At 43.4% G+C, this 24489-nt stretch overlaps 1 protein-coding gene and 1 long non-coding RNA gene across 6 annotated transcripts in view; one reads left to right on the top strand and one right to left on the bottom strand.

Annotated features, from left to right (window-relative positions):
- Window positions 1–8783, top strand: part of PRUNE2 (prune homolog 2 with BCH domain) — a 377855-nt gene extending 369072 nt beyond the window's left edge. For all 5 annotated transcript variants that reach the window (XM_079925976.1, XM_079925978.1, XM_079925977.1 and 2 more), the window contains one exon: window positions 5371–8783. In XM_079925976.1, the coding sequence (XP_079782102.1) occupies window positions 5371–5401 (31 nt within the window). In that variant the 3' untranslated portion in view covers window positions 5402–8783. The remainder of the gene's footprint in view (window positions 1–5370) is intronic.
- Window positions 1–24489, bottom strand: part of LOC307188609 — a 197413-nt gene that overhangs the window by 30540 nt on the left and 142384 nt on the right. The gene's annotated exons all lie outside the window — the stretch shown is intronic.

The raw sequence follows: 24489 nt of genomic DNA, 5'->3' as shown, positions 1-24489 counted from the left end.
GGTGGTCTTAATGCTGGAATGGTATTCAACCTCTGATCTAAGAGAACACCGGGGAGGACAAAATTTGTCGCCTAAGACAAATAGAGTTCGTTATTGTCCCGGTCAGTTTCAGGGAATAAACTGTGGTCACCATGATGCTCTCAGGGAAATTGGCCATCCAATCGGGGACTCCTAATTGGGTTTGAGTTGTGGAGAGTCTAACCTTGTCCTTCTTCACAGGAATCCAGAAGGAGGAGCAAAGATCACATTTAAGTGTATCTGCTATTGTCACATTTTGTTCTCTTGTGACCTCCTTTCCCTGGAGGAGGTCTGAAGGGAAGCTGGAAAATCCCAGTGCACTTACTCTGCAGTTGCCATGGTGACCTTACAGTTTAAGGAAGTTTATACACAAAAACTTGAAAGAGAAGGTCTTTACTGAAAAGTACATAAAGAACAAAAGCTGTAAAAGAGACCTTTGAAATCGAGCAGCTACTCTTCTGAAGGGTACACTGGTCCCACCTTTTTTGAGATGAAGACAGCAAATGCTTCAAGCAAACTGTCACGCGAAAGTTCGGCAAAATAAAAAAAAACCATAGGCCCTTATAGTCCATCTAATCCTTTGTGCAAATCATCCCTCCCGCATCAAAACAGCGCCCCCTAGAGCAGAGTCCTGTGCCCACAGTTAACGCGGACGGATGTCCCTCACTAACCTACAGCTGCTGCATCTGCGGGCTTACCCACTCCTTTGCCTGCCTTGTGTGTTCTGTTCCTCATCTGTATAAAGGGCTGTTTGGGCTGGGGAGAGGGCAAAACACTGCTTCTGTTGGGCTTCATTCCAGGGATGGGCATGGGGGCGGGGGGATGCTGCAAATTGTTAATGTTACTTCCCACTTCTTAGAAAATACTCCTCTCCGGGCTTCCGCTTTCTTCAGCCCTCTCTTTCCTAAGCTCTTCTTTACCAGACACACGCTCACAGTGTGGAGGATGTGAAACGGGATGAGGGCCAGAGTGGCTGAGAGTTTTTTCTGCTGACTTCCAGCCCTGGGCTTCTGGCTTTCTTTAATATCAGAATACCAGGCTTCGTTTACCTTCTGGTTCCGGAGTGGAAGCATTTTACACCTTCTCTAGCTAGTATTAAATGGATAAACTGCAAAATGGGCAAAGGCTCTTCCAAGGAGCTTAATTAAGGCCAAGAATAAAACGCGATGTGTGCTTATTTTCCTGAGAGAGAGAAGGGAAGGTTAAGTCCATCTCCCTGCTCTTCCTACAGTGAACAGGAGAGTTTCCTTTGATCATTAAACAATATTGTCAGAAGCTTTGTAAGAAACTTCGTTTAACACATGTTAGAAGCCAAACTAGCCTATAGGAAATGAGCAGAAAGCTACTGTGTCTCACTGGAAAATTAGTTCTAGAAAGTGAAGCCCATCTGCCCAATGAGGAATACTCCTTTCATATTTCAAGTCTGATGAAAAGTAAGTTTTTTCCGAAAAGCATACTATTTTTAAAAGTAGCCCCAGGTGCTTGTCTCCTTCACTGTCAGGTTTGGATTTTATTTATTCATTCATCTCCTAAAACCTGCAACATGACTTTTTATATTCTTACACACATAAAAAGTCTACACGATCCAGGAGAAGTGGTTCTGTGTGGGGAGACTTAAATTAGTAGCTTCACAACACAACTGTTATCTCGGAAATCAATCTTCAGTGTGGTTTCCTGTATTAACTTAAAAAGCATCCACTCTTGACTATCTCTTGCTCCTTCCATAAACTGGGTTATTAAATTTCAACTTTTCAGCTTCTTGTTTACCAAAAGCTGAAGGGTTCAATTAAACCCTAAAAGGTTTACAAAAAAGTCAGTATGAAAAATGAGGTATTTCAAAATGGTGTGCTTTTTTCAGATTTTTATCAGGGGCCTAGGTGATGAAACAAAGTGACCGTGCCCTTTAAACTTTTCAAGATGATTTCAGGTGTTCTGACCCACATTCACACTCTTCAGATGTTGTGCCCCAGATGTAATAAATATTTTCTTGGTCTGCGAAAGAAACTGAGCCACCACCATATGAATAAGAATAAAAATCCAATCGTCAATCAAACTTAATAACATTCTTTTGGGAATAAATGCAGCTGGAAGTCCATTTTTGAAGCAAAAACAAGTCAAGAAGGATCTGTCTTTTGAAAATGCGTATTAGAAAAAGATCTAATCTAAAAGATCGAAGGGGTCAGAGTGGATAAAAAAGAAGACACCTCCATGGTAAAACCCTGCTGGTAAGAAGACAAGTCAGATCCTTGAGGGCATAAAATAGAGATTAATATCCATGACAACCTGGCCTCTCTTGACAGCATGGCTGGGTTTGAAAACTCCCAAAAGAGACAAGATTATTGTAAGCAGAGAGATGATTTTCCCATTTCAGAAAGACACAGCTACTACTGCTACTCTACTGCTAGTACCAATATTACTGCTACTAATAATAGACCTTTACTGGGTGCTCATTATGTGCAATTGAAAACACTTTAGACTTAATCCTTAGCAAGCCGTGAGAGAGATACGATTGTTCTGCTTTACAGATACAGACATGGAGACTTAGAGAAGATAGGTAACTAGGCCAAGGCCCCAGAGCTAAGAAGTGGTCGAATTGCTGAGGGTATTTCAAAGGAAGGATACCTTAACTACTGTAAACTGGATGGGCTGGCTTCATTTGCAGAGCTGCGAGAATAAACAGGGCTCAGCTGCTGCAGATTCCACCCGCAAAGCACAGTAACCTTTGCAAGATACAGACTTAAGGCTCCGGAGGGAGGGCAGACCTAAGCAAAATCCGCACATACTTCCCAAGCTGCCTGTTTCAAACAAAGCGTTTTTCTTTTCTCATGGTGGAAGTTCTTCCTCTGAGTGTTCACTGGCTGTACCCTCTTCTTTGGTAGATGCCAGGAAGTTGTGATATGTTCACAGGAGGTGGAAGAGAGGCACAAGTGGCCCGAAGCCATTTTAGGCTTATTCCCTAGATATTTGGGAACTCAGTGGACATTCTTTTTTTTTCCATCTTTTTTAAAATTGAAGTGTAGTTGATTTACAATGTTGTGTCACTTTCAGGTGTACAGCAGTGATTCAGTATACATATATATGTCATATATATATATCATATATATATATGGTATATATATATTCTTTTTCAGATTCTTTTCCCTTGACCTGGAGATTATCATGCTAAGTGAAGTAAGCCAGAGGACAAATGTCACGTGATATCACTTATATGTGGAATCAAAAAAAAGAAAACCCAATACAAATGAACTTATATACAAAACAGAAATAGACCCACAGACATAGAAAACAAACTTATGGATACCAAACTCAATAGACATTCTTTACAACAAGCTTTTCTTAGGATATAAGAATCCATCTCATTAAAGTAGTTGGCGCCCTTTTCAGGCAAATCCTTTGACTTTAGAAAATTTTGGAGGGTGAGAGTGAAAGCAGTGGAGTCACAGCCGGCGAGTCCCTCTCGCGTCACCTGGAGGGAAAAGAGAGCGCCTCACACCCATGGACGCCTCACACACACGGTTCAGAAGCACACAGGACCAAGCACGTGCCGTCACGGAAATGACAGACGATTCAGGAGCGAGGTGGCCCCTACCTGCGGGGAGGGACGTGTGGGCCACAGTAATGCTAGCCCCCCTCGGTTTATCAGTTTTTTCTAAATTATGGTAAAATACACCTAACACAAAATGTATTGAATAGTGTCTTGACCATTTTTCAGTGTACAGTTCAGTAATGTTAAGTACATTCACGTTGTCAGGCAACCGATCTCCAGAACTTTTTCATCTTGCAAAACTAAAAATCCATCCCCATTAAACCACAGCTCCCAGCCCCCCACTCCCCTTCGACTTTCTGTCTGAATCTGACTGCTCTAGGGCCTCATATAAGTGGAATCACATGATATTTATCTTTCTGTGACTGGTTTATTTCACTTGGCTTACTGTCCTCAAGGTTCATCCATGTTGTAGCAACTGTCAGTTTCCTTCCTTCTTAATATTCATTGTATGTATAGACCACATTTTGTTATCCATTCATCCATCGATGGACACTTGGGTGGCTTCCACCTTCTAGCTATTGTGAACGATGCTGCTGTGAACATGGGTGTAAAAATATCTGTTTGAGTCCCTGTTTTTAATTATTTTGGATATGTACCTAGAAGTGGAATTGTTGAGTCATATGGTAGTCCTATTTCTAATTTTTTGAGGAACCTCCATACTGTCTCCCATAATGGCTGCAGTAGTTTACCTTCCCACCAGCAGTGCACAAGGGTTCCCTTTCCTCCAACACTTTTGTTTTCTGTTTTTTCGATAATAGCCATCCCGGTGGGTGTGAGGTGGCATCTCATTGTGGTTTTGACTTGTGCTTTTTAAATAACAGCTTTACTGAGATAGAATTCACCCGTTTAAATTGCACAGTTCAGCGGCACAGCATTGTCACTGAGTTGTACAACCAACGCCACAATCAATTTTAGAACATTTTCCTCACCTCAGAAAGTAACCCCATCACTCTCCATTTCCCCTGATCCCAAGTCCCTGGCAATCACCAACCGACTTCCTGACTATATCTGCCTCGTCTGGGTGCTTCCTGTCACATGGCACATGGGCTTTGGGCCGGGCTTCTTTCATTTAGCCTCACGTTTCCAAGGTCATACATATGGTAGCAAGTTTATAACTTTTCACGTGTTAGAAACATACTCTTGATGAATTTAACAAAATTTTAAAAGCTCCAAGACAAAACATCTGGGGGGAGGAATCAAAGGTGCTATGCGTGAAAAAAGGTCAACAGTGGTTTTCTTTGGATGGTGGCCCAAGAGGTCACTTTTAAATTTTATTTTTCTTCATAGTTTTCTGTATTTTTCAAAAACAAACGTGTTTCTTTTATAATAGGAAAAAAATTTTTTTTAATATTGGAGGGGTTTTGCCATTGTTGTTTTATTGTTTACCTTAGTATTTAGTGCTTGTCAGATGTTCCTTATTTCAAGCAGACCATTTTTTTGCCCCACAAGGAAAGGCCATTTACTAAAAAATAGGTGGATTTCCAAAATGCAATAATATTCCTTATTGTAATCCACTTAAAAGGGAGCCTGCACACAAGTCTTTTGCCCCCTAGATCGTTTGGAAAGGCGTAAAATGCTTCCAGAAACTTTGGTAAAAGTGAACAGATTCCATATGTTAAAGAAAGCCTTGGCAACTAGGGAAGATTGTGTTTTATCAGATTTGTCTAGAATAAGAAGCATGCATGATTTATTTTCAGTAAGTCCTTTGAGGAAAAAAAGCAAGCACAGCCCTCCTCAGATCATTACTGTTTCTATTCAGTTTCTCATGTTTCTCATTTCTTTTCTTTTTTTCTTTTTTTCCAAAGTATTAATCTGAAGCTAAAAGAAAAGCCCTAGTTGGCCATGGCTGGAAGAAGAGGATGCTTTTCTGCTTCGTGGTTCTGTTGAAACATATCTACCTGGAAGAGACAGGGCTGATGGTACTTTTTTCCCACTTTGCACTACCTAGTGCCATTCTAAATTTCTAAGGGGAAAAACAGTAAGGGAACTTGTTTGCTCTTAACGTGTTTTATGAAATTGTGTGTATTTTCCTATTTTGCCAGTTATGTGCCTCTAAGATTTTAGTTGAACCTCAGCAAGAAAGTAGGACCTTCCGTTTCAATATTTCATTAACCCTTGGTGCAGTGGTATTTCGTCTCTTAGACTGGTGTTGACCACTATGATAACTTCAGTCCACTATTTATCGTGAGTGGATTTGTTTCCATAGATTAGCTGGATTTCTCCTTGGTGATCATTTCAGGTTTAAAATACACAGGGCTCAACAGTCCCTAGGAAAGTGGTCCCCACATAACTCTACCTTTAAAATCCTAAGCTTGCTTAAGACAGCCATAAAGTAGACACAGGTGTGACACCACATCAGCTAAGTGCCCACTTGGCTCTTGTCCACGTGAATCGTCTCTGCTAACGTCTCTAAAGGAAGCCAGGCTTTCTAATTCACATCAATTTTATTTTAGTTATCAAACTGGGCATCATGTTTTCTGTGAATTGATCTTTTTACAAAATCATTTCTCCAGCCTCCACGTTGAGAAACTTAAGGATCAATGTCCCCATTTCTGATAGCTGTCTGTGCTTCGAGCCATAAACTTAGTTCTTAGTTTAACTTAAACTTAGTTACACTTTAAGTGCCAAGGGTTCTATGTAAGGTGGCCCACTCAGAAATTCGTTATTTGGTAACATTCAGTTATCTGAATTTCTCTCTCACATGCATTATAAAAAGTAATCTGCTTTAACACACTCTAATCACAGCTTTCAAATTAAACATGAGTCTGTACTATCACTTGCAAAACAGTCCTTTGTAAGTCTTCATATGCCCTTTAAAACACCAATGTGGTTTAGAACCCGTGGGCCTCTAGCAGAGCGAGGGGTTTGTAATCCAGCGCCCCTACCTGTTGCCCTATGGCCTTCGAGTCAAGAATGGTTTTCACACTTTGGGCTAAGAAGAAAAATGTTTTTAATATTTCATGACACATGAAAACTATTCAAATTTCAGTCCCCAGAAATAAAGTTTTACTGAAACACGGCCCCACAAATTTGCTTACAGACTCTGCAGCTACTTTCGTACTACAGCAGCAGAGTGAAGTAATCGCAATAGACCATGGGCCCACGGAGCCTAAAACACTGACTCTCTTTATAGAAAGCGTTTGCTGAGCACCGTGTCAGCACATCCATCCTTCCCCCTCCCCATTTGTATTCAGATATTGGTTTCTCTAACAGCATGCACAAACGCACAAACTAATTTACTCTTAAGAAAGAGAATTTTGGCATCCACAAGTTAGTGAAACACATGGCTTGCCGAAAAAGGCAAGGAGTCCTAGCCACGAGTCCATGGCTCAGGCTGTGTTTACATGACCCAAAGTGGAGCCTGCTTAGAAGGCTTTTGGCTGTACAGAGAGGCATTGCTGAGGTCCTGCCCTTACCCTGGAGACGATTCTCAGTCTCCAGTATCAACTATTACTAATAAGCTAGCAAAAATTAAAATGCAGTGGAGAACGGGGTTCCACCGTAGTCTGAGGATGGTAACTGCATCCGGGAGAGCTGTCGGGGACACTTCGAGCCCTACGTGTCATGAGCTTTGAAATGCTTTGAAGCAGACGTCTTTGCACAGGTGACTGAATTGTCCCGCCCTCATCTGCTTCCCGTCCGCCTCCACCCCCCTTCCAGACGTGCTCTCTTACACACAGGTCAGCTCTCTTTCCTCCATAAGCCCCAGCTATCTATGTCCTCCCCTCGGTCCCTTTCCGCTTGGTATCCTGTTAAACCATTCTTTGGGGTCCTCCTCCCTCACAACACCTGGTGTGTCTGAGAGGAAAACCCCCAGAGCGCAGCCCCTCCCACAGCTCACCTCTGCCTTCGGCAGCCCAAGTTATGCCTCTCTCAGAACAGAGCAATGACCCGATTTTCCAGTTGGCTCACTGCTGCCCTGACATAATTAGTCACAATGCTCCCTTTCGCTCAGCCATATCCCATTTTGGAAGAGAAATTACATGGTCCCCCTAGCCGCCGGAAGTAATGAAGAATCCGAGGACATAGAGCTGTCCATAAAAGGCTCTTGTGAGAGAGTCAACCAGACAGGACAACAATCCCACCATTCACATATTCTCTGAACTTGGCCAGCCTGTTAATGGAAGGCTACTCAGGTGGTATTGTGTTTGGAGCTTCATCTTCCTATGTGGAAATGATGAGCATCTTGCTCAATCAGTGATTTTGTTTGGGCTGTTCTACGGGCTGCGTAACCATTCTGATAGGCATCTGCTATTTTATTATCTTAAAAAGACAAATTAATTGCATGTGCTAGAGAAAGGCCACCAGGTAAATTCAAACCAAGTACATAGAAGCCTAGAAGAATCCTGAAAACAAATAATCGCTCAGCCGATATGTAGACAGATGTAAACATTCCCATCATCAACTATCTAGCTCTTGCATTCTGGGCATTCTTGCTTTGGTTCTGACTTCTGGGAACTGTTTGCACTTTTCCTGTAGATTTGTTGTTAAGGGAACCAAGGGGTCATTGGGGTAAACGCATTGTTTTCCTAAAGTGGCAACTGCTATTCACTTAGCTCCTTGATTAAGAGAAAGAACAAAAATCTGCACAGAAGATATCATCAGGGAGTAAGAGAGTTTGTTTGAGGGCAATAGCTGGGGGCGGAAGAAAACCCGAAGTTCCTGTTGAAGCCATACAATGTTTTATGGGGTTATCTTCTAAGACAGCGGTCCCCAACCGTTTTGGTACCAGGGTCCGGTTTCATGGAAGACGATTTTTCCAGGGACAGGGAGGGGGTGGGATGGGGTGGTTTCGGAGGTAATGTGAGCGACGGGAAGGGAGCGACGGGAGAGAGCAACAGGGAACGAGTGACGGGGAGCGAGCGACAGGGAGCGGCAGATGGGGAGCGGCAGATGAAGCTGCGCTGGCTCGCCCACCCCTCACCTCCTGCTGTGTGGCCCGGTTCCTACCAGGCCGTGGCTGGGGGGCAGGGTTGGGGACCCCTGTTCTAAGACAGAACTCTGACATGTGTGAGGAAGTCACTACTCCAAGCCTTTGTGTTCTTAAGGTCTTGTTTTAAGTATTCAGTTATGGTACTAAGTTTGCAACCCTCATCGAATTAATCACAATGCCTCTGTAGTTTGTTCCCTTAGAAACATTTAGATGTGCACAAACTAATCTTTTATATATTTAAAGGTTTTTTTCTACCACATATTGGATCGCTCAGAATAAAGTATCTACTAGACCTTTGTTTTGGTAAATAAACAAATTCTACCTAAATAGTGCAAATTAATAACATAAAGATATGTAACAACACCATATATATATATATATATATATATATATATATATATGTATGTATATCCTCTCTGTATAATTCAGAAATAAACATTGATTCCACACACAAGTGATGGCTTTCTTTTTCTGAGTCAGCAAGAATCTGTTTCTAGCTTCACTTTGCAGGAGTCTTATCTGGATATCAGTCTGGCTAGGTACCTGGTCCCTGAGGACAGTATAAATTCTGGCTTCCTTGTCACCCAAACATTATTTCCCTTTTCATTTTTGCTTTCCATGCCTCAATGAGCTAAGCTTCCAAAATGTGTGGAGTACCCCCCGGGTGAGCAATTTCTCACTTTGGAAGCATCTCCATGTTTCATGGTTACTTGATTTTGTCAACTTCTCCTTTCTCTGTCTCTTGCCTTTTCATAGCATATGTTTATTTTTTATTTAAAATTCATTAAATGCCATTTTATTTGTTATTGTTTTGTTTGGTTTTTTTTACTTTTAGAGCCATCAGGTGGTGTTGGGAATTATCACTAAGCTTTTTTTTTTTTTTTTTAAACCTAATAAACAAATGTGTACCCCTGCTTCTCAGAAAATTGCGGGAGGAACCAAATGGGAAGTTGCTCTGCAAAAAGTTAGACGTTGCACGTTCTCATGATGTAGGAATGAGTCCTGGTGAATACTGTCCTCTACCCAATGAAGGGAAGAAGGACAAGAGAGACTGAGAAGCAATTACAGGCAAATGAAGGGCATGATACTGCAACGTGTACTGTTAACCTTCATTCCACTCCCTTCACCTAACTGGTCGTGGGAATGGAAGGCAGGCTAGGGGAAAGGATGGGTAAAGTGTGGGGATATACACACTATGGTGTATTACACAGCTGTTAGAAGCAACAAATTACACACTGATGGAGCAACACAAATCAGGGTAGAGTGGAAGAAGGAAGAACTCAGTATTTACAGCATGGTGCCATTTATGTAAATTCTAAGCCTACACACACAGAACAGTGCTACCTATTATACAAAGTCCATGCATATTGAATGACTTAGCACACTCATTAGAGGGAATACAGGGGTAGGGTGAGGACTGGGGACCCAAAATGAAGCTGGGAGTCTAATTAAACATCAAAATAAACAATAAACCTTTCATAGGATGAAAATACCTTAAACTTTCAGCCACAGATCATGGAAGAGCCGTGTTAAGGTGCTTGGGGTCGTCAGGGGCTATTCCCTTCTACAGCTTCTCCTGTCGTTGTACCCTTTCCCTGCATTGGCAGCGTCAGGGCTGCGGCAGCTGCCAGAAGGCTGCCCTGGGCTACGTCACCCTGAACAGTCACGGAGCTTTTAATGAAGCTGGTGCCTTCTGACACATCCATCCTCACACAGCGGTAACCTTGATAGAGCAAGGAGATTGCCCTGTGAAGCTCATTTTCCTAGATTTTCACTTACATCCATTGAAAACAATTCTCTTTAGCCAAACAAAATTATTTCTTTTTGATATGCAGCCATTTTAGTGATACTCAGATGGCAGACACTACTAATTGCCAACCACTACCTCTCTTGCCTCACTCGCAGTGAGAGACCTGCACCCTCGACGCTTAATCGTGCCCTCCTTGTGAAACTCTTCTCCCATAGGTTGGTGAAGTGAATTGTCCTTTTAGCCACCCAGCCCCATTTTTGTTATCTATTGCTACATAACAAATTACGGTGAATTCTCATTATTTGAGGCAGTTACATCCTATAAAGGCAATGAGAACACTGAATTAGCAGGTACTGAACCATTGCTCCTAGAGGAAATACAGGGTTTTAGGTTCCTGTGAGCCTCTGGTCACATTTCCATCAACTGATCAATACCTAATCTTGTTTTGTATGTGTTTCTGTTTAAATACGCTTTCTTTAATATATATTGTTGACCCATTAACATTGAACTCACAGCCAAATCCTGAATATAACTCATGCCTGAACAAAGCTTATCTAATACAGGAATTTTCTCCGTAAGGCACATCACAGCACTCAGGAACATTAGACAGCGCTTCAACTCTCTCCTTGGGGACCATTTTAAAGAGTAAAATTACAAACAAAATACCAAAAACATGGCACTAAATAGACCATGAAAAGGACGCTTGTTTACTACCGTAAAGGACAGAGACCGGAGAGCTGAGCCTTGCCTTGTTCAACCTCATCTGGGAGCATGCGCATCAGACAACTCAGGCTTTCACCACTCTGTACGTGTCCATAAATGACCATGAAAACAAGATGAGTATGGATTTGGGGTTACAAATAAGTTTTAGTGAGTAGGTGAATTTGCAATTATGGAATCTTTGAATAATGAAGATCAACTGTAACCGAAGACTTAGCAGCCTAAAACAACACACGTTTATGATCTCAGTTTCTGTGGATTGGAAATCCCGACACATCTCAGCTGGATCCTCCACTTCAAGGTCTCTCAGCTACAATCACTCCATCAAGAGGGGTGACATCACCAAGATAGTGTCCTAAGTCATTCCTGACTTTGTTCCCTCTCGCAAGAGGTTCAACGGGGACAGAATCTGCCTCCAAGTTCATTCACATGGTTGTTGGCAGGATTCAGTTTCTCGAAGGTTGTTGAACTGAGGGCCTCATTCCTTGCTGGTCATTAGCTGGAGGCTATCCTCAGTTCTCTGCCTCACGGTTCTCTCCAACCTGGCAGCTTGTTTCATTGAAATCAACAACAAAGAATTTGCTAGCAAGATGCAGGTTACCATTTTTGTAACCATATCACAGAAGCAACATCCTGCCAATTTTGCTGCGTTCTACTGATTAGAAGCAAGTCACTATATACAGCCCCCACTCAAGGGGAGACGATTACACAAGGATATGAATACTAGGACGTGCGAATCATCAGGTGCCTTCTTAGAAGCTGGCCTACAATGCCCCCTTCGCCCTCTGCAAATCCTCTTTGAGCCCCTCTTGCCTCCTCTCACCTATAAGTGATGGTGTTTCTCAATGTTTCTCTTTTCTTTGCTTTTCTACCATTTCCCCAATGACTTCAGGTAGCACATCTCTTCAAATTATTCAAGACCTGGCTTCAATCCCGACTTCCAAACCCCCACCATCTCACTCAATCTCTGTGCTCCCTCTAATCTCTGGGGTGAAAAAATTAAAGTCTTCCCCTTTCATGACCTGATGAGACCATTCCTCTACTATCCCATTCTCACTGAAACTACACATAGTGGGAATTAAATCCTGGTTCTGCTTACCAGCTATATTACTTTGGACCACTCAACTTCTTTGAACCTTAGTTATCCATTTTTAAAATGTGGATAAAACTCCCATCTTACAAGTTTATGTAAGAGTTAAATGGGATTTAAATGTCCAGCCTAGTACTTAATACATAGAAGGCATTCAATAAACATGAGTTCTTTTCCTCATCTTCCCACTCAGCCCTTTGTCTGTTAACTTGCCAACTTCTCCAAATCCATTGCCAGCCCCACCTTTACTTTCTGTCAACCACATTAGCATCTTGTTTCCTCTCCTGCTCCCTCTTTTAAATAGACTAATTCTCGTGAATCCTCCTCCTCTTCTCTCAGATATAGCCATTTTATACCATCCTCTGCCTTACTCCACCTCTAGCTCCTTCCAGGCTTTCCATCTCTTACCTTTGCTCAGTTTACCTCTGGTTTTTAATTTTTATTTGGAAACAATCTCAAACTTGCAAGAACAGAAGAAGAAATTACTTTTCCTGAAATATCTGAGAGTAAGTTGTCTGCATAATGCCTCCTCACCCCTAGATGTTTAGTATACTTCCGACAAACAAGGACATTCTCCTCATAACCTAATACAACTATCAAAACCAGGAAATTAACACTGAAACATTACTACCATCTAATCCACAGATGCCATTCAAGTTTCACCTGTTGAAATATATCCTTTAATGCAAAAGGATCCAGTTCAGAACCACAAGTGGCATTTAGTTGTCACATCTCTTTAGTTTCCTTCAATCTAGAACAATTCCTCAGTCTTTCCTTGACTTTCATAACCCTGACACTTAGGAAGATCTCTCACAGTATTCAGTAGAATGTCCCTTGATTTGGGTTTCAGGTTATTCACCTTTGGCATCTGTAACTCAGAACTGATTTGTGCTTTTCTCATTGCATCCTTGTGATATTCATTTGAACACCTGAAGATGCTGTCTATAGGGCTTTTGTCGGGGACATGTCAAAGAACACAGAGATAGATTGAAGGGGCTCCAGCTGGCTAGATTTGGGACAATGTGAGGACTAAAATAAATAATCATGCTAACAGATTATAACCTACTGAATAAAGTAAGATTCCGTGAGTTCATATCATTCTGATATTAATTAGTTAATTAAAATTTTGATGAACAACAGGATAGTTACATACACTCAAAGCACCCACCCCCAAATACCTATTAATTGCAAGAGGAAAAAAGAGTACTTTTACGGGCAAAGAGACTCATAAAAAGCTTTCCTATTTGGAAACTCAATAGAGGAGGAATTTCCAATGATTTCCAACATAAAAGGCATTAGCACATTTTATGTTTAAAATTATTTCCTCACTAGAAAGACAATTTCCAAAAGTTCATACTAGTTGTCCATCATTTTCTTATGAACAGAATGAATATGTTTTGTATAGTTTCATATAGGTTATATGCCATCACTAGAAGTAATTCGTGATCATTTTGTAAAAACTGGAAAATACAGGAGAATAGGAAGACTAGGAAAGGAAAATAGTCTCTCCTTGCTCTCGCCACTTGAACACAAGCACAAGTAACATTTTGGTAGGAACTTGATGCTTATGGGACATACTCAAGATGTCCCACTGGTACAAAAAAGCAGACCAATGGTCCTTGCATATCTGAATTTTTCTGATGGTGGTCACTGATATCTCTCGTTCTAATTGATTTTCTCAACATATAAAATAAAATAGCTTCATTTTCTTTTCTGCTTACAGGAAGGATACGTGCTTATTGAAAAATAAACAAAATAGAAAGTATAAAAAAGTGGTTAAAATCACCCAGTCTTACCACTTAATCACACCACTATTTATTAACACATTAGAATACACTTATCTGGAAGATCTTTCCAGATGTATCTTTATAAATTTTTTATACATGTAGAGAGAGAGAAAGAGGCAGAGTTTGTGTTCTGATCATCTTTCTATGTCCAAAAATCTTTTTGATAATTTCCTAGAAGTAGTATACTTCGGTTGAAAACAATTTAAATTGTTGATAAATATTGCTAAACCACCTAAGGAATGATTATACTCATTTAGACTATCACTGCGTGAGACTCTGCATTTCTCCACATGCTGCCAAAGAGAAATAGCGTCAGATATTAGTGAAAATGGTTAAGGACAGATCTTAACAAGCACTATGCTATTGCAATAGAGAAGGAGGTTCAGTGTAAACTGAAGTCAACCTTCATTTATACAGAGGTGACTGGGTGTTTTAAAGGGAAAACGAAAGAGGAGAGGGGAGGCGGAGCTGGGGCTCAGTAGAGTCAGGAAAGTGAAAAATCATGATTAGGACAGCTGTGTCTGCTAGTTGGCAATTACTGAAGCTACAATTCTATCCTCCCACAGAGACTGGGAAACAGGCCCTACCCTTCCTGATGATTACATTTTAATGGAATGGCTTTCAGGTCCTTTAGAAAGATACTCCTGAGTTGTAGGTGACAGTATATATCTCAGAGGGACAGAGAAAGGATTCACAATTGTAAGCCCTTTTTATTAAATGCTCCAAGGAAGGGTGTTCAGGGGCCAATAGTCAGGTGTTGGCTGGAATGAATTCTTTTGGCATCCCTGAGCTTTCTCAGGCAGGCACCTGAAGAGGGATGTGGCCTGGAGCTGTTAGAAATTATATCAGTGTTTGTTTAGGTCTTTTAATGTGGGGGCAGAGGGGTCGACCAAATCATTTGTGTGGAGAATCTGTAGTTTTTTATAGGCCGAAGTTGAGGCTTAGTCAAGAAGAGGGCTCAGAGGAGCCTGCCTAGAGTTTGGTCAAGGAGAAAATCTTCGTCAATGCTCGCCAATACTGGGCTTTGATATCTTTTTAATCTTGACCATTCTGACAGCAAGAAAAAGATACCATTGATTTTATTTGCATTTTCTTCAAACTAGTAAAATGAACTCTTTTTTATATATATTTCTCGTCATCTGTATTTCTTCTTTTGTGAATTGACTGTTTATGTCCTTTATCCATTTTTTTAAGTGGAGATAGTTATTTTTCAGTTACTGATTTGTAAGAGATAATGTTTTAGTTTGAAAATCTGAGAATTTTTCTTAATACATTTGGCATTTAATAACCTGTCCTAGGCCACATTTCCCTGTAGACACTCAAATACTATTCCTCTGTCCCTAAGTATCAAGTCAAAACATGTTTCAGCAATAAACTCCGTCATTTGCCCTACTCTCTACCCCAGTGTTTTTGTCCCTGAGGTTCTCTGAGAAAAGCAGGCCACAACGGGGCCCCTGGCTCCTGAAGCATGTACATGGATCTGCATAGTAGATCAGACTCATAAGTTCAACCAGCTGTGTTTCTTTGAGCTCTGACCAATAAGCCTAAAAATTCTGACTGCAAGCCTCTTCCTCTCCCTGCACCTCTCCCTCCTGCCAGGCTAGAGAGGGCAATGAACAATCGATTATGCTGTGATAGAATGCAAGTGCATCTCAAAAACCTGTCAACTTCTCACTGTTCTTCTAGCTGATACTGTCATGGACAGAATGACCTAGAGTCTGTTTACAGATATGTTAGTTCAATGCGCTCACAGTCATGGAGAATAAAGAAAGGATATAGTTGAAGGATTGATCTGGCCCACCTCTGTCTCATATCAAAGAGATGAGGAGCTGTCTTCAAGCTCAGGAGGAAAGGTTGGCAACACCAAGGGCCAGCCTTCCGAGAATGTAGCTCCCGCTAAGGTCACGAGGAATGTTATCTTCCCAAGTCACTCCTGAGGAACACTGGAATGACCAAAGAGTTCAGAAGAAAAACAAGCCTCACCCCCAGTGTCCACCTTCAGTAAGTAGAGATGCCTCATAAGTGAAAACTATCACACAGGAAAAGACTTTCTCCAAGCCAAGAACAGGAATCAGCGATTGAGTCACTGACCTGAAGTTTAGAGAACATGGTATGAGTAAAGGAGCACTGATCAAGCCGGAAAGAAAAGGATCCGTAAATTCATCACTTGATAGTATTTATTTTCTTTATAATCCATGTATGGCTTCCATCTTTCCTTATCTTTTCTTTTCTCTCTGGTGTAAGAAGATCTAAGCACTCAAGAGCTACTGTCATAACAGTGTTTGATGAGGAAATGCCTTTTGACCCCTAGATGACTTGGAAATTAGAACTCACATAGGATGTAAGTAAGGGAAACACAAATAGAAACTCTCGCTATGTTTCTAATTTTAATTTTTCCCCCCCAATTTAAAAATATTTCAATGTAACAGATATTTGTTGTAAAAATTTCAGGCAGAGATATATTTAAAGGAAAGTCCCCCTGTATCATTTATTTCAATATCACAAATGACTTCAACACTGAGTGGCTTAAAACAATAATTTATTCATTTTGCTCATTAATCTACGATTTGGGCAGGACTTTGTAGGGATGGCTCCTCTGTTCCACACAGCATCTGCCGGAGCAGCTTGGCTCAGGACTGCCCAGTCTGACTCACCTGGATGGCAGGTTGTTTAAAATATTAGACAAATTTAAAGCTACAACTCTCCTGAGGACATATATTATCCAGGTGGTTTTTAAAGGAAAATGAGAAACATATATGAAAGGAAAAGAGTAGTCTCCTCCCACTTGCTAAAATACAATATTTTTAAAGTTAAAAACATGACTTTCATAAAAATATGAAGTGAACAGGTGTCAAAGATTTATTCAACTCACTAATTAATTATGTTAATTAAGATGTTAAGACCGGTTAAATGGATAAAAACCAGTGCTATATAAAGTATATCAGGAATGATCAAATGAATTTGCTGATAGATGCATAATCAGTTACTATCCGATGAGGCAATAAAATGCAGTGTTTGCAGTTATCATTTCTATTAGTGGGGATCAATTGTTATCTCTGTGGAATTATATTCATTTCTGGGGAAATGACCTCCATTCTTCAGTCTCAGTTGGTGTATGGAACTGTCCCTCCACAAACCCACTGTCCAAGATGGGCATGTGCCCCAGGCCTAGTCAAAAAGGAGCATTGCATTCCCTCAGTGAGAGATTCAGACACAGACGCGTGACCCAACTGGAGGCCAAAAGATACAGTAGGACTTTGCGGGGACATTTGTGAGAACCTGGAGTGTTTCGGTCTAAACTCGCTGCCAGGTGTCCTGGTATTACATAAGGCCTGAAAAGGCAGAAGTGTAGAAGGATGGCAACAAACAAGAGAGGACAGTGGCATCCTGATGACTTGAATTGCGCCCCTGCATCTCCCCTGCTTCCCAGACATCTCAGTTATCGTCAGTGTATTTCCTTTATTTTGGTATTGATCCCTCACAATATAATAGGGTTCTCCAGCCCTGGCTTCTTCTATGCTAGCCCACTAAACATACATTCACTTTTCTGTGCTCCAATTTCCCTTCTATCAAAGGAACAAACAATACCTATAAAGAGTTGTAAAGATTAAATACGTAATAAATCTAAATAGAACATAATATACTTTTACAATGCTGAGGCAAAAGAAATATCACATAACTTAATTTTCCTAAATTAAATTCTATCTAATCCTTACCTCCCATTACTAGGATGAGAACCCTCCCAATGTCAGTCATCACTGGGTGTTCTTTAACTCTTTAGTGCTACAATCTGTCAAAAATAATTTACCGAGGAAAGACTGTTTGGTCTTTGCTACATCATGGTTGCCCCTGGGATGTTTATTGTCCAAGACCACATATTCTATCCAAAGGCAGGTGACTCCACAGCCTCTTTACCATCTGGGGGATCTGGCGACTTCCATGCAGCTCCTGAGACTAAGCTGTAGATCACAGAGCCCCAGCAAATACATCAGTTCACCCATCAGAAGTCCTACTGCCTGCTAGGACACCTGCATACAAGACACTGATGCGTGTAGATTCCTCTGCCGACTTTCTCTCAAGCCCCCGGAGCTAATCTTTCAACCCAGTGACTCCATCTCTCTCCAGATTATCTCCACCCCCTGAGGAACACCCAGCTAAATTCACTTCCCACACAAGAGCCTGGATAGCGTTCTATAACAGATGCCCTGTGACTTCTGATCTGGGCTGGGAAACACACAGAGCAATTAACAACCTGTAGTAGGCAGCCTCCAAGAGGACTCTCCGTGGTCCCCACCTCCTGGTATTCAAGCCCTTGTGCAATCCTCTCCCCTTGAGTGTGGGCTGGACCTAGTGACTCATTCCTGACAAACAGAATACAGCAAAAGTGATAGAATGACACTTCCAAAATTAGCTTATGAAACAACAGTAACGTCTATCTTGTTTGCTCTCTCTCTCTTTCTCCCTCACTGCTCTGAGGGAAGCCACAGGCCAAACTGTGAGCTGCCCCACAGAGAATCCCACGTGGCGAGGAACTAATATCTAGGAGCACAGCCAGAAAGGACCCAAGGCTTGCCAAAAGCCACGTGAATGAGCGTGGAAGCAGATGGATCCTCCCCAAGATACGCCTTGAGATGACTATAACCAAGGCCAAAAGCTGGAGCTCAGCCTTGTGAGGGACCCTGAGCCAGCTACGCAGCTGACTCCTGACTGACCAAAAACTGTGAGATCATAAATGTTGCTGGCTTTAAGACACTAAGATTTGGAATAATTTGTTACTCAGCATCAAATAATTAATATGCCACCGTTAGGACCAGTAGCCCAGAATTTCCTGGAAAAGAAAGTAAAGTTACCTTTTCCTCCTTTTCAAAGGCTATTCCGGCAGGGACTAGGGAACAGCAATAAATAGCCTGGTAACTGACTCCATGACAACCATTACCTGAAGCAATATAACAGGTCTAACGAGAATCTCCATAGAGGAAAATTACCACCTTCTGGCACTGACAGTCCGTCCAATGGAAAGAAGCAACAGAGCCTGAGGTTCAGGGTAGGGGCGGGGAGGCAGTGGCTATAAGTCCCCCAACTGCCCACGGGGGTCCCTAAAGAAACCCAGACCTGTTCCTGTGGCTGTGAGAAAATAACAAGTTTCAACTTGGGTGCTCGGGGTTAATGGCATTTCTAGATGACAGTCTTCAAGGGATGGAACTCCCTTCCCTGTCCTGGAACCCTGCCCTAAACAGGGAGATTCTGGTGCAGTTCCAAAAATTAAAGCCTGCCGTGAAGACTGCCTCTGGGAACAGGAGGCCCTTGCACAGCTCCGGACACAGAGACAGTAGCTTGTGGTCCAAGAGGCGGGCTTCTGGGGACTCAGTGACCATCTCTACCATCACGGTATCAGAACATTCGTGCACAGGGTGCCCCTGACCCTAGGTGTGGGCAAGGCCTAGTGTGTAGAATCCCGGGGAGCCCCACTGCCTTTGTGCTCAATGTCAGCGACACCTGCAGAAACCCAAGGCTATACAAGACGAATCACGGAGCCTAGATTAGCACCACACCGTGAGCCCCGGACGTGGACAAAACACGTTTGAAAGTGTTTTCTGGTCAAGTATGTTCTTATCGTTCCACCGTTATTGAGCAAACAGCTTTCCACGTGGGCAAGAGTCGGGAAAGGGGAGGGAAACCCAGTGCTGGAAGCAGAGCGAGACTGAGGCATCTCTCCTGGATGCTTCTCCCTTGCCACCTGCGACAGGTCTTGTACTATCCCCTGAGTATGGAAATCCTGTCTGACTGCGGACAGAAGTAAAGATTGGGATCTGGTAATGACTTCCTAGGGGACCCAGGGCCAGTGTTAAGCCACCACCTCACCTTTGGTGGGCATCTGGTACATGAGAAAGATCACTGACATGAGAGTCACATCCCCTTTCTCTAGTCCTGGCTTTTCGACCTAATGGGTGGGGGACTAAATATCTCTGAACTTCAGTTTGGAAAAATCAAATTAAATGAGATTTCCAGTTTCTGGTCCAGTATGTAAGGAGCTTGGAAGTTGTGTCTCCTGTCCACACAAGAAAAAAGATGAACAAACTTCAAACTAATAACTCTTCTTATCTCCCCCAGAGAACTGAGGTCGCAGGCCAAACACCTGCCTCCAAAATTAAAGGGACCAACAGGTGTATACAGAGAATCATAACTTACCAGAGAAGCCCAGGAGCAGAAACCTCCAAGGGAACCAGCACCAGGGGAGGGAAATCTAAACTATACCCGACAAATTGCTGGAGACTCAGTGTGGACAAGTCTGAGAGTCAGAAGTTCTGAGGGGTGAGCAGTCCTAGGGGGACCCTCCCCTTTTTTGAGTTTTACCTCTAGGAGCACCACTAAATTTTCACAGTGAAAATAGGAGAAAAATTCCCTAGTGCTTCCAGCAGGAGGAAGGGAAAAGGAGCTGTTTTTACTTATGCCCAGAACATTTCATTTTACAAAGCACTGTCCCCAAGGGTTTTACCAGAGCCTGGGAGATGGAAAATATTCAAATCCAGTCCCCTCTAAGCCTTCCTGTTTCACCTAAGAGGGGGAAAAACAATGAAACTGAGAAGCACCGGTGAAGGTCAGCCAGGAGCACAGGCTCACTGAAGACTGAGACCTAATCATAGGACTACAGAGCACTTCCTTCCTCCCGGCGCCCCCTGCATCCCCATCGCATCACAGGGCTCCTGTATAACAGGGGAATGTGACGGAAAGAAATGAGCGTCTCAGGAAAGAGTTAAGAAGTCTCTAGGGAAACCCAGAGACAGTAAGGGAGACAAAAACAAGGACGCCAGAGGACAGGGAGCCTCTCACGCCTATAGCTACAGCAAACAGTAAACACAGCCTAACCCCTGGCCAGATCCACACACACCCTCACTCAGTTCCTTTTACCCAGTACATCATGCCCAGTTTTCAACCCCAAACTGCAAGGCCTCCTCAAAGACAAATGAAACAAGGGGTGTGCAATATTACAGACTAGATTAATAGAGGCAGAAATGAATCTTTCTACACTTTAAGGTGGTTTGCTCTCTAAGCCTGCCCCACCTGATAGGAGCTACAGGTTGCTTTTCTAGGGCCATTATCCAGAAGCCAGAGCAGGTGGATAGCCTGTGGACGGTGGGATGAGCTGCGCTACCCTAACCTCTCCAGCCTTCCGAGCATAAAGGACTGCGCTGGCAGACGGCCCCAGCGGTCTGTTCATGGTACATTCAGGCTGTGGACCTGAAGGTTGGCCTTTGGCTTAGCCTGGAGCTTGAGACCTGAGCCCACCCGCCCACGGCCTGGAATCAGGATCCCAGAGTCCAGCCAGCCCGTCTCCAAGAGGGCCTCAGTGGCCCTAGAGAGATGGGCCTGGGGCGGGGGTTCATGAGTTGGTACCTAGGCCAGGGTCATCTGCTTCCCCCCAGGGTCAACGGCTGGACCCTGTTCTTCCTGTGCCAAGAGCCCCTAGGTTTTGGGGACACAAGGCAATAGTGGGGGCTGCCCGGGCTGGGCCCTTCCCCTCGCCCCCCCGCTGTTCGCTGACTAATAAATAGAACCATGGCTCTTTAATCAAAAACGCTGGGTGGGAGATCCACAACCTGATACAGTGAAGGAAGATGAGGAGGTTAGGTCGGGCACTAAGTTTGGCCGGGTAACAGGACGGAGTGTGTGAGAGTCTGCTCTGCGGCTAGAAAGGTCATGTCATCGGAGCAGGCAACAGACCATTAAGAAATCGAGCCCCAGTGGCAGAGAGACCCTCTGCAGTGAGGGAGAAGAAAAGGACACTGACGGGGTGGGTGCAGCGTATGAGAGGGTGGAGGCCAGAGATGCGAAGGTCAACGTTAGAGAAGACTCTGGCAGGGGAGCTGGGGTGTCCCAGAAGGACCCATCAGGAGTGGCATCTCCCACCGGCTCCCATGACACAGGAAGTTCAGCTCCCCCGGTTGTTCTGCGGCACCTCTGGCTGCAGCGAGCTTGCTGGAACGTCTGCACAAAGCTGCCTTCAACAGGGGGCCGCTGGAGACAGGAGGTCCCACCTGTAGCCAGGAGCGCTGCCGGGGCTCGTATGCTCCCATGTCCCCATGTCACTGCAGCCCTTCACACTCACCCCAAGGCCTTCTTTCACCCTCTCCTCCCTGGGGGTCTCCCTCCTCCGTCCATCCAGGTGGTACTGGATTGTACAGGGGCCCCGGGTGGCACGACCCGTGCTGGGAAGAAGGATACAGGAAGGAAGGGGAAAGATTAAGCACCCTTTCCAAGCTGGGAAACTGGGAAATAGGACCCCAGGTGACATGGGGTGAAGGCGGAAGCAAAGGGATCCTACAGGAGGCTAAGGAGCCCTTTAGGAAAAGGTTCTCCAGCCAACCCCACGGAGCACCGACTCAGCCGACTGTCATCCAACCCTCTGCTCGCTGTCTCGGCTCAGCTCCAACAGCCTCCACTTTAACTCAGACTCAGTGGGACTTGATTTCAATCCTCCCCAGACAGCCCCGGGTGGCCTCTTCTGTCCCGGCAGTCTCAGGCACGATGCTCAGCCTTCCCTGGAGGCGGCATCTCCTGTGGATGTGGTCCACCCCCTTCTCCCACTGCCTCTTCCTCTAACGGGAGCTTGTCTCTCGCCACTCACCAGAGGCCTCTCTCGGAGGGGCCCTGCAAGCAGCATGTGGAAGCTGCTAGATTCTTGCCTCCTTGATGTCCAGGAGCACCTGGAGAGAAGAGTCATCAAGGGAGAGACTTTCTGAATTTGGGAGAATGAGACGAGGTCAGGCTAAGGTCAGGCCCCAGGTGAGGTCTGGGAACACCTCCGAGACACTTGTTGACAAGCAGGACACCAGAGTTGTCCAGCAATAAAGGTACATGAGCATCCCACCAGTGCGCTCCGGGTGCGTCAGGCAAGGATCCAGCTCTTCCAGGGTGTCCTCGTCTGCACAGTGAGTCTGGGTGACAACTGTCCTTGTCTTTGGTGGCTCTTTCCCACTGGGGTCCCCTCTGTCTTACTCCGGGGGACATCTCATGGCCCTTCAGTCCTAACACAAGCTAAGGGATTTCCACTCCTTCCCTGCCCAGAGCCTGTCCAACCCCAAGGTCCCAGAAATCACTGAAGGCAGAATTGGGAAGAGATGGAAGAGATACACAAGAGCAGTTCTCCTGAGCCAGGCCATGGATGGGTGACAGCTCTGTTGGGACACAGCTAACATGGAGGGAGTAAACTAGATGTGGGGAGAGAGAGAGAGAGAAAGTACGTACCATCAAATATGTGACTTCGTTAGTTACACATTAGAAGCATTGAGAGGTTAATACAAGCAGTATAAACAACAAGAATTTGTTGAGAAGCAGAAAAGTAGGAGGGAAGATTTAGGAAACCCTTTATTGAGGAAGTAACCACAGTGTAAATAAAAACAAACAAAAGATATTTCTATATACAAAACTGTAATTACTCCCTTAAGAGGACTGATTATGATAAAAGGAGGTCTCACCCACGTGCCATGTTAGGATAGCATAGGTGTGCAGGTTGACAGGGATCTGAGAGAACTGAATTGTTCTGTATAAAAATGAGAGGAATGGGGGGAGGGGGGAGGTAAAGAGTTCACAGCACTTAGCCCAAGAGAGAATTTGTAATGAAACAATCACTGAGAGAGGGTTTGAAATTTTGGCTGTAGGGAGGGCTCACACCTCACTCTGTCTTTGTTACCCTGACAGTTTCTTTAATAAGCAGCACTTTGCTCTTTGTAGAAATGGATTCTTTGGGGCAAATTTGAAAAGGGCTCTGTGTCTAGCTTGATGTAAGGCCAAAAATGATTACATGGGGAAGTTGCCCTTGAGCACACGGAGGATATAAATGTAATTTCCTGGGAATTCACAAAAATTCCTGAGTAAACTTCAAACTTGAAGGTTGTAGGATTAGTGGAGATCACCAATGGGGAAAGCTGGACCCTGATATAATCTGGGTTATGTGTGGAATAAATAGAACATTGCACCAAAATAAAATGGATATAACGGTGAAAAGCTGAAAGCCTACCCACTAAAATCCGGAACAAGACACGGATGCCCACTCTCACCTCTTCTATTCAACACAGTATTGGAAGTCCTAGCCACAGCAGTCAGACAAAAAAAAAAGAAATAAAAGGAATCCAAATTAGAAGGGAAGAGGTAAAACTGTCATTATATGCAGATGACATGATATTATATAGAGAAAACCCTAAAGACGACACACAAGCTTATAGAACTGATACACGAATTCAGCAAGGTAGCAGGATACAAGACTAACATACAGAAATCGGTTGCATTTCTTTACACTAACAATGAAATATCAGAAAGGGAATGTGAAAAAACAATATCTTAAAATTGCACCCCCAAAAATAAAATACCTAGGAATAAACCTGACCAAGGAGGTGAAACACTTTGAGAACTATAAAACATTAATAAAGGAAACTGAAGATGATTCAGAGAAATGAAAAGATACCCCATGCTCTTGGACTGGAAGAGTTAATATTGTTAAAATGGCCATACTACCCAAAGCAATCTACAGATGTAATGTGATCCCTTTCAAATTACCCAGGACATTTTTCACAGAACTAGAACAAACAATGCTAAAATTCACATGGAACCATAAAAGACCCAGAATTGCCAAAGCAATCCTGAAGA

This window comes from Stenella coeruleoalba (assembly GCF_951394435.1).
Source record: "Stenella coeruleoalba genome assembly, chromosome: 7".
NCBI lineage: Eukaryota > Metazoa > Chordata > Mammalia > Artiodactyla > Delphinidae > Stenella > Stenella coeruleoalba.
This window is presented reverse-complemented; position numbering and strand designations above follow the sequence as displayed.